The sequence below is a fragment of the Perca flavescens genome, chromosome 18, assembly GCF_004354835.1.
Source record: "Perca flavescens isolate YP-PL-M2 chromosome 18, PFLA_1.0, whole genome shotgun sequence".
Taxonomy (NCBI): Eukaryota; Metazoa; Chordata; class Actinopteri; order Perciformes; family Percidae; genus Perca; species Perca flavescens.
This window is the reverse complement of record NC_041348.1, coordinates 32246141-32259307: the sequence shown is the minus strand read 5'-3', so window position 1 is coordinate 32259307 and position 13167 is coordinate 32246141. Positions and strand designations below refer to the sequence as shown.

General features: G+C 37.8%; 1 protein-coding gene across 1 annotated transcript; it reads left to right on the top strand.

Moving 5' to 3' along the window:
* The first annotated feature begins 1784 nt into the window (after positions 1 to 1784).
* LOC114572901 (interferon-induced protein 44) lies at positions 1785 to 4300 on the top strand. Its single transcript, XM_028604680.1, has 7 exons — positions 1785 to 1813; positions 1992 to 2187; positions 2508 to 2666; positions 2790 to 2961; positions 3095 to 3195; positions 3339 to 3477; positions 3679 to 4300. The coding sequence occupies exons 1-7, from the start codon at positions 1785 to 1787 to the stop codon at positions 3687 to 3689; spliced, it is 807 nt and encodes a 268-aa protein (XP_028460481.1). The 3' UTR covers positions 3690 to 4300.
* Positions 4301 to 13167: the final 8867 nt, after the last annotated feature.

The window sequence follows — 13167 nt, the reverse complement described above, 5'->3', positions numbered from 1 at the left end:
CGCTTTCAGATCTCAGCTTTCCTATACAATAAAGGCAGAAATGCGCCAAAAAAAAAAAAAAATAAGTACAAATCCATATTTGAGGTTGCAGGTCTGCAACAGTGAGAAAATGACTAACAAGACAAACCTGTTGAACAGGTCTTCACTTTGAGTGCAGTGATGATCTGATGGATTGAAAATATTCTTGTTGATTTCTTAAATGTAATTGATGGGTCTCAAATTAAACTGTAGTAAGAAGTTTAGCTGTTACAAAATGAATGATACTGCCTCTTTACATAAAATAAAACTGCTTTGAAAAGAGAAAACAAACATCCTGATGAAAATGAAACTAAATGTTTGGTTTCTGGTCTGGCATGACGAAGGGAAATTTATGTTATGTGGGGGAGGATCGCTTATCGATATTATCAACGGCAACATAAATTACAACACTTTCGTCCAAGTGTTATACTCGGTCTTTCTTGCTCACTTTGTTCCAGTACAACAACGCAGGTACGAAGTTTCCATTATCCTCAAATGTGTAACAAAATTGTGCTTCCTGTGTTTTTGAAAGTATTTTCAGTTTTGTGCCTATTTCAGATCCTAATTAGTCGATATTAAAGCTCTTCTGACCCCTTATGAGCCTGTGCACCCTCTTAGATCGGCTGAGCGTGGCCTGCTGGTAGTTCCCAGAGCCTGACTGGTGACTAAGAACTAAGAAGTATCTGCTTTTGCAGTCCGGACCCCCCAAACCCTGGAATGACCTTCCGCAGAAATTAGGTCAGCCAAATCTATCGTTGCTTTTTAATTCTCTTTGTGTAAATCTTGTTCCATTTATTTATGTTGAATTGTGTTGTTTTAATGTATTTTCTGTAGTTGTGCAGCACTTTCAACAGTTTATTATTATTCAAAATATGATCATCAAAAACTGATTAGATTATTAGATTCAACTTTATTGTCATTGTGCAGAGTACAGAGTACAAAACAAAAAATGCAGTTTGCATCCAACCGGAAGTGCAAAAAAGTAGAAAACTGCGAATGCGATATACAAAGTATAGATGGGTGGTGCATTGGTAGGACAAGAAATATAGTGCAGTGTATAGTAGTATACAGTTGGTTTACAGAAGGTGGTTTAGAGTAATATAAATTAAATATAAATATGTGCAGTGTATTAGCAGTTACCTTATACTAATAGTAAGAATAATATAGATATATGCAGTGTATTAACCTAATATATAATAAGAAAAACAGAATAACTATGGATATACTGAATGAACCATATAGACAGATATGTACAGTATGTACAGCTATGTGCAGTGTGGTAAAATTATAAGAGTAGTAAGAATAAGTGTATAAGCAGGATGAATAGTATGAAGAGCAGTAGAATATGTCTATGTATAATTACAGTAGGAGTAGGATAGGGTAGTACAATTTTTTAAGGGGGGGGGGTGTCCGCTTCCTTGTTGTAAGCATGACAAAATTAATAGTATTTTTAAAAAAGCTTTATAGTTTTGAATGTATGTGTGAATTTGTGTCTCTTTAATTATATGTTTTATGTATTTAAAGCCTGTGTTTTGTGTTGTATTTTTAATTTAGTTAATACATAATTTGGATGTGTTTTGATAGCCCAGTTGTTGTTGTTTTAGGATTTTGGAGAAAAAAAGAACCCGAAGGTCCTCCACGTAAGTTTGTTTAAAAAAGAAAACCGGTTCTAATTTATGGACAATTATACATTATTGCATAATGAGGGTATCGATATTTGACTCATTTAAAAAACTTTTGTGCAATTTGTCAGTTCTCAGCAAACCATGGAGGGAAATAAACTGGAGGTGAGTATGTCTGAACCTTTTATCAACATAATCTTTTACTGCACAAAATATACAAATTTACTTGTTTCCTTGTTCCATGACATCCTGATTAACTTCCCAGTTGTTGTGTGACACCTGGGTAACTTTTCTATAAAATATAGTTTAGTCTACGTATACTCTAATGTAATGATTCCTTTCCCTGAGCAGAAACAAACAGAGTGATCTGCAGTATGTGAAGGACTACAGACCTCAGACTGAAGGCCTGCAGCACAGGATTCTTCTTCATGGTCCAGTTGGAGCTGGAAAGTCCAGTTTCATCAACTCTGTCCAAAGTGTCGTAAAAGGCACAACGTCCAAAAAGGCTGGGGCGGCTAACATCTCTGGCAGCTCTTATACCAGAAAGGTAAAAAGAAAGTATAAAGTAAAATATACAGTTTAAGTATTGATTGATCTCTAATACCTTGTGTTTAAAGTTAATGGAGCTCTGAACCACAGACTGTATGAAAAAAATTGACATAGCATCAGTGACATCACCCGTTTGTGGAATGCCATTTTGAAGCCTTGTGTTCGGCAATATGGGCTTCACCATCTTGTTTTTTTGCAACAAGGCGTGGCAATTTTTGCTCTGAACAGAAGCACCTGAATCAACACAACAAGACAGCACAAGTTGGACCAGACAGGACATGTCTAATAACTGCACTTTTCTTTATATGTGGTTTACAGTACACAACCTACAGGATCCAAAAGGATGGACAGAATACCTTTCACCCTTTGGTTCTCAATGACACCATGGGGCTGGAATGCAACAGCAACAGACGCAAAAAAGTCTATGTCAAAGATATCAAACAGGCGATGAAGGGACGTGTGAGAGACGGATACACGGTACTTTTAAAAATGCATTTTTAGCATTTAGGTTAAAAAAGAAAATTAAAAGAACTACTGTTATCTGTTTAACATTATAATAATCTTGATAACTGTCATCCTTGATTTTACTTTGATTTCCAGTTCAATCCTGAATGTAAGATATCAAAGGAGGATCCAAAATACAACCCAGACCCAACTGCCAACGACAAAGTGCACATTCTGCTTTGTGTCGTTGATGCCAGCGCAGTATCTCAGATGAGTCCTAAAGCTATAGAGACACTGCAGGACATCAGAGAGGAGGCCTCTGACCTGGGTGAGAGCAGAAATCATGATTATTATTTTCCCTTTGGGATTGATGTAGGCCACTTGTTCTCAAACTCTGGTACAGGGAAGAAATGAAAGCTAAGCTAATGGGTTCATGTTAAATCTTTCTGTTCTCCTTGCAGATATTCCTCAAGTGGCCATTCTCACCAAAATTGACTTAATCTGTCCGGAGATTAAAAAGGATGTAAAGAATGTCTACAGGAGCAAGATACTAAAGAAAAGGGTATTATACTATTTGTCATTTAGTTTGCACAGAGAAGAAATATAATTTAATATGTCATTTAATACATTTTCAGTATTTTAGCACAAAGCTCTCATTTGTTCTGAGCTGTATTTTTTTCTGAGATGTGATTGTTTTAAACATAGATGGAGGAGTTCAGTGCAGCGGTGGGTTATCCCATGAACAGCATCTTCCCTGTGAAGAACTACCATGAAGAAATCAACTTCAACAGTGACATTGACTCACTGATCCTGAGCTCCCTGAGAGACATCATCGACAACTTGGGTCAGTCTGAATGTTGAGAGATATTTGCATAAGAACGCTGTATTGCATTATGTCAAAATAACAATCTGTGACATTAATTCGTCAATCATTACTTTTTCCTGATGGCACCATGTTAATTGTGTTTTACTTTAAAGCCTTTGTGACCCCTGCTTTTATTAGATGATGGCTGAAAATACTCGTTTCTCATTAAACTGTCCCCAGGGTCCAGCTGAGGATAGTGATTCCAGACTTCAGTATTGAACCTACAACCCCATACGCTGAGTAAGAAGATTCTTGTTTCAAGAGTCATACAGTATACTGGTTCAAGGTACAGCTGTTGTAGTTGTATCTGGACGGCTCTGAGCCTCCACCTGGGATTTATGTTGTCTGTTATTCAGTCAAATAATCTAAACTCAGAGTGACTGTAGATTTGTTCTATCTATGACCACATAACTGCAAATTAAGACATTTAAATGTATATTTCTATAGATATATCTATGCCTATTTCTGTCTTGCTTTCTGCTGCAGCTCCACCCTGTGGAAGAATATTGTATTACAGTTCATTTCCACATAGAGGATCTTTGACTGTATATCATAGGCTACTCAAACTGAGCTTGGCAAGACTACTTTTTCATTTGCCTCTCCACATATCCGTCTTGGAACCAGCCCCTGCTGGCGTGCAGACTAGATTAGAACAAAAGAATGTTTATTCATGTAGCTTGAAAAGAATTGACAACCACATGGTAGGATCTTGTTTGTGACTGAAGTAACCTCAAAACACATGGATTTGGGGGACGACGGCCCAATGGAGAGAGTTTTCATCCAAGGAACCGCCCCCAAAACTTCAAGAGAAAATATTTGTGAAACTGAGAAATGTTTGGGACTGTAAAATGTGAATCCACAAGGGAGAAGCATCTTTTCAGTCCGCTGCAGGGTAAAACTTGTTTTTGTCATGTAATTTTCTTATTAAATCGTTTTGTTAATCTTCATTGGACCAGGCCTCTCTTTCAAACACAACACTTCCTAGGCCTAATGTCAAACTAATATCTAGTTGTGATTAGTGGAGGCAATTACTTAGGTCAACTGAACAATGGAAAGAACAAATGGAATTTCCTACATTTTGACCCACCGTGGTGTATGAAGAGGGAAAACTGTAGCGGAGAGAGCAATTTGTTTGGAAAAATGTCAGAGAATCATAATGCATCTTCACCCTCTGTCTTCCCCTAATGAATGGGTCAAACATGTCCATTTAATGATAATTATACCTCTCAAGTTTGTTCTGTAATTCAAAAACCGTGGGTCCAAACAGCAAACATATTATCATCACAAAAAAGATAAAAGTCTGGCGAACACATTGATGTGGTTTTTGTTTGTGGTGTCAAATAGATGTGACACAGAGCAGGTAACAAGCAGGGAACTGTCTTCCTCCTTCCAGATATTTTTTTTCATTATTTCTATTGGCAGTTGGTATGAACAGAGCCAAAAGTTTAAGTCCGGTGGATTCCATAGTTACGTCTGCGGCCGGAACAAAATTTCCTACATTTTGACCAACAATGATGTATGAAGCGTGAAAACTGTAGGGGAGAGAGAATTTGTTTGGAAAAGTTTCAGAGGATCGTACTGCAGCTTCACCCTTTGTCATCCCCTCTGGCTCTCAACATTTCGGCCACATACACACACACTGGAAAATCTGAAACTGTCTGAAAACTGGACATATACATAAACTGTGATTTGGTAGAAACCATGTTTGATATCAAAATGCCCATTCAGTCCAATAAAGGCCAAAGTCTTGTCTTTGGTTTAAACTTTTAATTATATTTCTACATTAAAGTTTGGCGATACAGTATGGCTCCAATGGCTCCAGTTTTATGATTGTCTAAATGTCATACTTAAACAACATGGAAAAATGGAAGTTATTCTTATGGGTGATTTCAACTTAAACTGGCAAGACAAAACACGTAGGAAAAAGCTTAAAGATATTGCCAAAACTTGTCAGATGACGCAGATAATCCATAAACCCACAAGAATAACAAAGTCTTCCCAAACGCTTTTAGACTTAATTTTTACAAATAAACCAGATAGAATTATAAAGATTTATAACCTCATTACTGGGTTATCAGATCATAATCTTACTCTGGCTTCCAGAAAATTGTCAAAAACTCGCTTTAAAAATCAGAACTCAATGAAGGGGAAATCCATGCCTTTTATCGCTCCAAAGGACATGGCCTTCATTGAAAATGAAATAAAAGCAAGTAAATTGGCATAACACCATTGGTAGCATGCCCTGTGAGCCAGCCTGTGCTGATTTAATGTCAACTATTAAAGACATTATATTAAAATACACCAAAAAAAGGGGCAGGAAAACAAATAAAAAATATAATCTACCCTGGTTCAACACAAAACTCTGGGAATTAATGAAAAAAAGGGATGCTTCTTTGAAAAAGTTTTTAAAATCAAAATTAAATACTGATCATCTGATTTTTAAAAGTTTAAGAAACATTGTCACACAACAACTTAGAAAGGCTAGAGCAAATTTCTTCCTTAATGTTATTAATGAGGCAAAAGGAAACCCCAAAAAGTTATGGAAGAGCATTGACAAGATACTTGGACGGGAAAAATCAGCAAATAAACATTTAAAACTTATGGTGGATGGCTGTATCCAGGGTGATGACCAGATTATTGGGGAATGTTTTAATGAGTATTTCATAAATTCAGTACAAAAATTGAGTTTAAGTTTTCCTAAAACTCAACTCACACAAGCTTTTACCTATGATGATTCTGCTTTCAAGTTTTCCCTTATTAACACAGAGAAAGTGGAAAATGTAATCTCATTTTTAAATAACAGCAAAGCTAAAGATGTATATGGTTGTGATACTGCTTTTTTAAAACAACACAAGACATCTATTACGATACCTCTAGCCATGATTATAAATAAGTCTTTTAATGAAAACGTCTTTCCTAGTGTGCTCAAGCCTGCCATTGTAACCCCTGTGCATAAATCTGGAGATACTCAAGTGGTCTCTAATTATCGACCCATCAGTATTCTCCCAGCTGCATCAAAGGTTATTGAAAAAGTTGTGGCAGAACAACTAATAGCACATCAGGACTCAAAGTCCTTTTTTCATCCTATGCAATTTGGTTTCAGAAAAAACATTCCACTGAAACTGCATGCTGCTACTTCCTTGAAGAAATTAAAACTAGCTTAGATCAAGGAGGAGTGGTGGGAGCAGTCTTCTTAGATTTACATAAAGCCTTTGATACAGTTAACCATGAGGTACTGATACACAAACTGGCCAAATATGATATCTCCATAAATGTCCAAAATTGGATAAAATCATACTTGATAAATCGAAAACAATGTGTGCAAGTAAATGGAACATTGTCTACATTTCTTGCATCCACTGTGGGAGTTCCACAGGGGTCAATTTTAGGGCCACTGCTCTTTTGTTTATATATTAATGACCTGCCTTTGGTTTGCAAGGGCATAAATATTGTTATGTATGCTGATGACACCGTTTTATATACCCATGGGAGAAGTGCAATAGACGTAGCAAAGAAATTATCAAGCGTCATGAGCAAGGTTAGTGACTGGTTACATCATTCGTGTCTTACATTAAATGTTGAAAAAACTGTAACCATGTTCTTCACAAATCGATCTAAACTTAAAACTTATCCTGAAATTTTAGTAAACGGCCAATATATAAAACACGTGGAGAGATTTAAATACCTAGGGGTAACTCTAGATTCAACACTCAGTTTTAAAGGTCATGTTAAAAATTTGTGCAACAAACTGAAATTCAATTTAGTTAATTTTAGATACATAAGAAACTCTCTCACCACTGAAGCATCAAGTACATACTTAAATGCAATGATCATTCCCCACTTTTTATACTGCATTACATCCTGGTCTCAGGCCTGTAAAACAGTCATAAAACCCTTGGAATCTTTGTATAAAAACTGTATGAATGAATATCTGGAGTAGAATGTACTCTAATGTGCCTAAGCTGCTCCAGAAGTTTTTACAGTGTGCGTGCTGGGAGGGGAGAGAAAGAGAGAGTGAGTGGGCTGATGGCGCCCCTGTTTTTACTAAACAGTTTGTTCTTAATTACTATGCACATCATGTCATTTATATATAGTTTTGTAATATTTCTATTTAAAATTGTAAATTGTTTTGTTTTAAATTTGTCATACCTGCCCAGGGACTACAGGTGGAAATTAGCAATTGTTGCTATAACCTGGCCCAAGACATATTCTCTTGTTTAACAAGTTTAATGTTTATTTGTGCATTGTCCCTGTTTCAAATAAATCAATTTCCATTTCCATTTCCAAAGAGGGGTTGTTGTGAGCTATGTAAAACGATTTCCTGAAGATTTCCCATTAAAGTCTATGGGAAATTTTGCTGCGTTTTTTTGTCAATTTTGTGAAAACCGCGTGGCAAATCTCTTAGAAAAGTCATAGCACACCAATCCCGATCATTACACACATTTTAATGTATTTTGTGTGCATGTGTTGGCAACTCTCCGTGACTAGTAGCAGAACAAAAATGTGGCGGAATAATATTAAGTACGGGGGATATTAGTCATTCTGACGATTGCTGCTATTGCAGCACATCGGCACACTGAATAATTGTTTTGTCAATGTAAATCATGGGGCTAGGAAGCTGGGATTGGAACAGAGAGGTAACGTAGTGTAGAGCATACAAGATGGTTAGCTATGCCCTATTGGGTCCTGCTGGAATTTAATATTGATCTTGGTTTTCTTCAGGAAAAAGCCGGAGGTGACTCCAAAAATAATGGAATATCTTAATTTAATCAGTGAGTGCACTTTGATTGTTTTTACAGATGCATCTAGAGATCAAGTTAGTGGGAGAGCTGGGTTTGCGGTGTATGTGGAGCAGTTTGGGTAAAGATTTGCCGATGCATTTCTAACGGAAGCTCTGTTCTCACTGCTGATTTAATGGAAATATTATGGGCTCTATGGTGGATTGAGGAAGCCAGATTTAGAGAAGTCATCATCCGTTCAGATTCTGCAGCTGCTCTAGAAACTTTAAGGGTAGGAAAATCTAAAGCTCGTCCAGACATTCTAAATGACATTTTAGATGTGTTTTTTAGAATTGGGTTTGTTTAGCAAGGATTAACAAAGCCAATTCATCCACTATAAACCTGTGGAAAAGCACAGCAGCACGGGTATCAGTTCTGGTAACCTTGGCGAGGAGAGTGACTAGGCAACGTGTGATTTTTAAAAAAATTTTATTGTTTGTTTTGTTTTCCCCAAGGCCGCAGAGGGTGGGAGAGGGTTTTTGTTCTTGTTCAATTGTATTTGTCTGTTCAGTATGTTAAAAATTTAAAAAACAATAAAAAATTGATAAAAAAAGAAAAAGAAAAAAATAATTGTGTTTGCTTGTAACATCACTTTTTGCTGGGTTCCCGGGCATGCTGGGGTGAGGGGAATGAGCGAGTGGACCTAATTGCGAAGGAGAGTCTAAGAAGAGACGATAGATATCCATCTATCATTTTGAAGAATGGAAATGAGAGAAATAATTAAAGAGGGTGTAACAAAAGAATGGCAGAGAGGGTGGGAAAAAGAAGTCAGGGGTAGACACTTATTTTTTATACAACCTAAAGTTATGAAAATATGCTTCAGTACATCTCTGTCTCATAGGGACTCAGTTAAACTGTGTAGATTGAGGTTGGGGCATTGTGGGTCAAATTATTATTTTTGCATTGTAGGAAAGCTTTTTCTGTTTCTGGCTTTTTGAATGTGGGAGTCTTGAGTGAAGCATGTTTTCCTGGAATGTAAAAGATATAGTGTAGAAAAGAAGGGTATTGTTTGGAAAACTGACACGGATGGAGTTGAGTCTTTTTCTGTTTTATCTTTGTTTGCACACAGTGAGGAACATTAACTGACATCCAAGGCAGTTCTTCAATTCCTGCATGATACAGGACTGTATGTAATCTAATCTAAACTTTTGATCTGTGGAGGGCAGTAATAGGCTTAGCAGCGTCTACACTGCCGGAATCTCACAAGAAGAAGAAGAATGACCGAGCAGGAGGATACCAGGAAGTCTCAGGCAGGGTGAGTGTTAACACAAAGTAAGAATTACTCTTCCTATTGATTTAATCTGCTGATTTTATTCGATTTGTTAGATTATTTATGTGACAGGATGAGGTTTGCCCCTCCCTCTTACCTGTGCACGGGAGTGCGCACAAGCACACCAGGGGCTCATCCCCTTTGATTGGGAGCAGGTTGGGGCTCTATTTAAGCCTGTGTGTAGACTTGTTCTTTTTCTGTCTTCTCAACACAGTCTCACTCCCTACTCGTCAAATGTATGACGCATGGTCAAGGACCCTGGCGTCAAGTTTCAACCAAATAGGGGTACCCTTGACGTTATTTTTCGACGAGGGGGGTCCGTCAGATAGACATTCATGTTATTCCCTCACCGTCGGATATCGACGAAAGAAAAAAACACGCCCCCCGCCCCTTAACTCGAAATCTGTGACAGTTATTGGTATTTTTAGCCCAATAACCGCTGTTTTAATCAACATTATTCACAAGATAGTATCATGGTTCATATGTATTTCTTTTAATGTTATTATTTCGGTATATTTCGGCCAGGGAAGCTGGATTGCTTTTTTGTTGATTTATATTTTTTAAACTATAATGCTACATCTATCAACATTTATTTAGATGTTATCATGGTATTCATTTCTTTACTTTAATAATATTATTTCGGTCTTATTACCGGTGAGGACAGTGTCTGTGTGTTTAAAGTATACGTGAGGACAGTGTGTGTGTGTTTAGAGTGTATGTGAGGACAGTGTGTGTGTGTTTAAAGTATACGTGAGGACTGTGTGTGTGGTTAAAATGTACGTGAGGACTGTGTGCGTGTGTTTTAAGTATACGTGAAATCTGCATACATTTTAAATGTTCAACCGTTTCTGTTTCTGTATTTCTGTGTTTTTCCATGAGAAAAAATAAATGCTATCCCCTGTGGTTATTTCCCAGATCCTCTTTTTGTCTGGTTCCCACTGATTGTGTTGATTTCACTTCATTGTACTTCACACCGCCTGCGATCAAGCATAACGGTAAACCTGCAGTGTTAGTGTAATAGCAAAATAATCTGTCTACACACTATTTATTTGTTTATTTTCTTGACTCTTTCTAATCTTACTACACTTCATCTAAATGTAGCGATTGTTAGAAACATATGTATATCCTTGTGTGTTTCATGGGCATTATTCATACGCTGAGGCTGTCCTCTTGCTTGGTTTAGGCCAGTACATAAGAATCCATTATAATATATATATATATATACTGTATTACTTTATTACAAGTGACTGTATAAATTTCTCCAATATAGCCCCGGGACTCTCATTCTTCTTTTGAATTTCTTTCGGTACAAAAGCAGATATTACTTTTTGTTTTTCTGTAAAGTTTGTTGTCTCATGTAAGAAAAAATGGCGAGGCAGACAGGATGAACACTTAAAATGAAATAGCATTTTGTTCCCTCGTATTAACAGTAAACGAGAGAGACTAAAGCTAAGCCACTAACTATTACTCTGTGATACAGAAACCCATTGCTGTTGTTAGGGGCCCTATTTTAATGATCTAAGCGCACAGCGTGAAGCGCCTGGTGCAGGTGTGTTTAGGGCGTGTCCAAATCCACTTTTGCTAGTTTGACGGAGGTAAAAAAGGGTCTGTGTGCCGGGCGCCTGGTCCTAAAGGGTTGTTCTTAGTGTCTTCATTAATCAGAGGTGTGTTTTGGGCGTAACATGCAATCAACCAATCAGAGATCATCTCCCATTCATCAGCCAATCAGAGATCATCTCCCATTCATCAACCAATCAGAGATCATCTCCCATTCCCTTTAAAAGCCAGGCGCGTTTGGACCTTGGAGCATTGCTGGTATGATGGAGGATTTACACCCTAATATTATTATTTGTAATCTTCTGCATGTGTGTGTGTGTGTGTGTGTGTGTGTGTGTGTGTGTGTGTGTGTGTGTGTGTGTGTGTGTGTGTGTGTGTGTTTAGAGTGTACGTGAGGACAGTGTGTGTATGTTTGAAGGATACGTTAGGACAGTAGTTCCCAACCTTTTTTCCTTGGCCCCCCCCTACTTATGTCTAAGAAAAGCTGAGCCCCCCCGAAACCGAAGTTGAGGTAACTCTCGAGATAGAGCCTTACTTTCTTTTTTGATACAGAGCAGTTATCAGCACTGTTATGTTTCTCCGCCATGTTTCATTCATAAAATAGTGATGCCGTGGCGGCAGGAAAGACGAGGATGCTAGCAGCTAGCAGCTGACCTGATGACTGCAAGGGTCCCAGGTTAAGAGGTCCTGGAGGTTTAGCCTACTAAGTAGCCTGCCTACAATTTTAAGCGAGAACAAAAATTATATATATATATTGGAAGAGAATTGACACCCACATGGTAGGATCTTGTTTGTGACCGGAAGTAACCTCAAAACACATGGATTTGGAAATAACGCCTTCTTTTGGGGGACAACGGACCAATGGAGAGAGTTTTCATCCAAGGAACTGCCCACAACTTCAAGGGAATATATTTGTGAAACTTAGAAATGTTTGGGACTGTGAAATGTGAATCCACAAGGGAGAAGCATCTTTTCAGTCTTTTTGTCATGTCATTTTCTTATTAAATCTTTTTGTTAATCTTCATTGGACTAAGCCTCTCTTTTCCTCAAAAGTTTTCCTCATGTAAACGCAACACTTTGTAGGCCTAATATCAATCTAATATCTGATTTTTGTCCACTTGTACCCTTCTAATTGTTAGTTAATAGGCTAATCTGGGTCAACGAAAGTTCCTTTCCAGGATAATTGCCAGAGTTTCTGCTTTTTGTGTGTTGCCATTCTCAAATCCAATACAACAAACTTCGAGCTAGCAAAGTAAAGATTTACAAAGGTCATTTGTTTAGGTCATTTCCTCTCTAACTGGGGGGTTTTGGGACTGATTGGTGGGATTGCTGTGGACCAAGTACACACGGAGATACACTGGTAAGAGCCAATGAGGTTTAGCCATGTATCAGCTAATTTAAATAGCTCACGTTACTGTATTGTGTCAACAGTTAATTTTATTCATTAAATATTGCATGTGGCGTTTTCTTTTGCAGGGTGTAAATGTTCCACCAAAACAAGTTCCTTCCTGAGACTATTTAGCAGAGCACCGTCGCTGCGTCCAGAGCTTAGCACCGCCCAAGACCACAGTGATTGGTTTAAAGAAATGCAAACACAAGTGTTTTTTTGTTTTTTTATTCCTATCCCAGAATGCATCTGTGGTGTAAATAACACTTGCCTGCTGGCTTCTCATCTCTGCTGCTGCTGCTGAGTGCTTAGGGCAGTCTACAAATTACATCAATTTACATACACTTCTGGTGTACTTACAAACTTTACAATCCATCGTTTTATGAGTGCATAACCTATTTGTACTAGTGTAGAAGTTTGGTATAATTTCGGGCATTATTAGTGGGGTAACTTACGAGATACAAGCCTGGATCCATTAGCCCCTGCGCTAAGCTATTCAGCTGATAACGCTGCTCTACGCTAACTCGTCCAATGTTAGACCCAGGTCAAAAAAGCTTCTGGGGGGGTGTTTGGCTCGAGGTCATGGTGCTAAGGACCCTAGGGTGAAATTACTCCGAACCATCACTTTAAGTTGTTGTGGTTTTGTTTGTCCAAGAAGTGTTCATGTTTTTTTATTA

Coding starts and splice junctions, on each gene's coding strand:
- LOC114572901 (XM_028604680.1), top strand. CDS start 1,785: ATGGAGGGAAATAAACTGGAGGTGAGTAT. Junction 2,667..2,789: donor GTGTGAGAGACGGATACACG/GTACTTTTAAAA, acceptor TTTGATTTCCAG/TTCAATCCTGAATGTAAGAT. Junction 2,962..3,094: donor AGAGGAGGCCTCTGACCTGG/GTGAGAGCAGAA, acceptor TTCTCCTTGCAG/ATATTCCTCAAGTGGCCATT.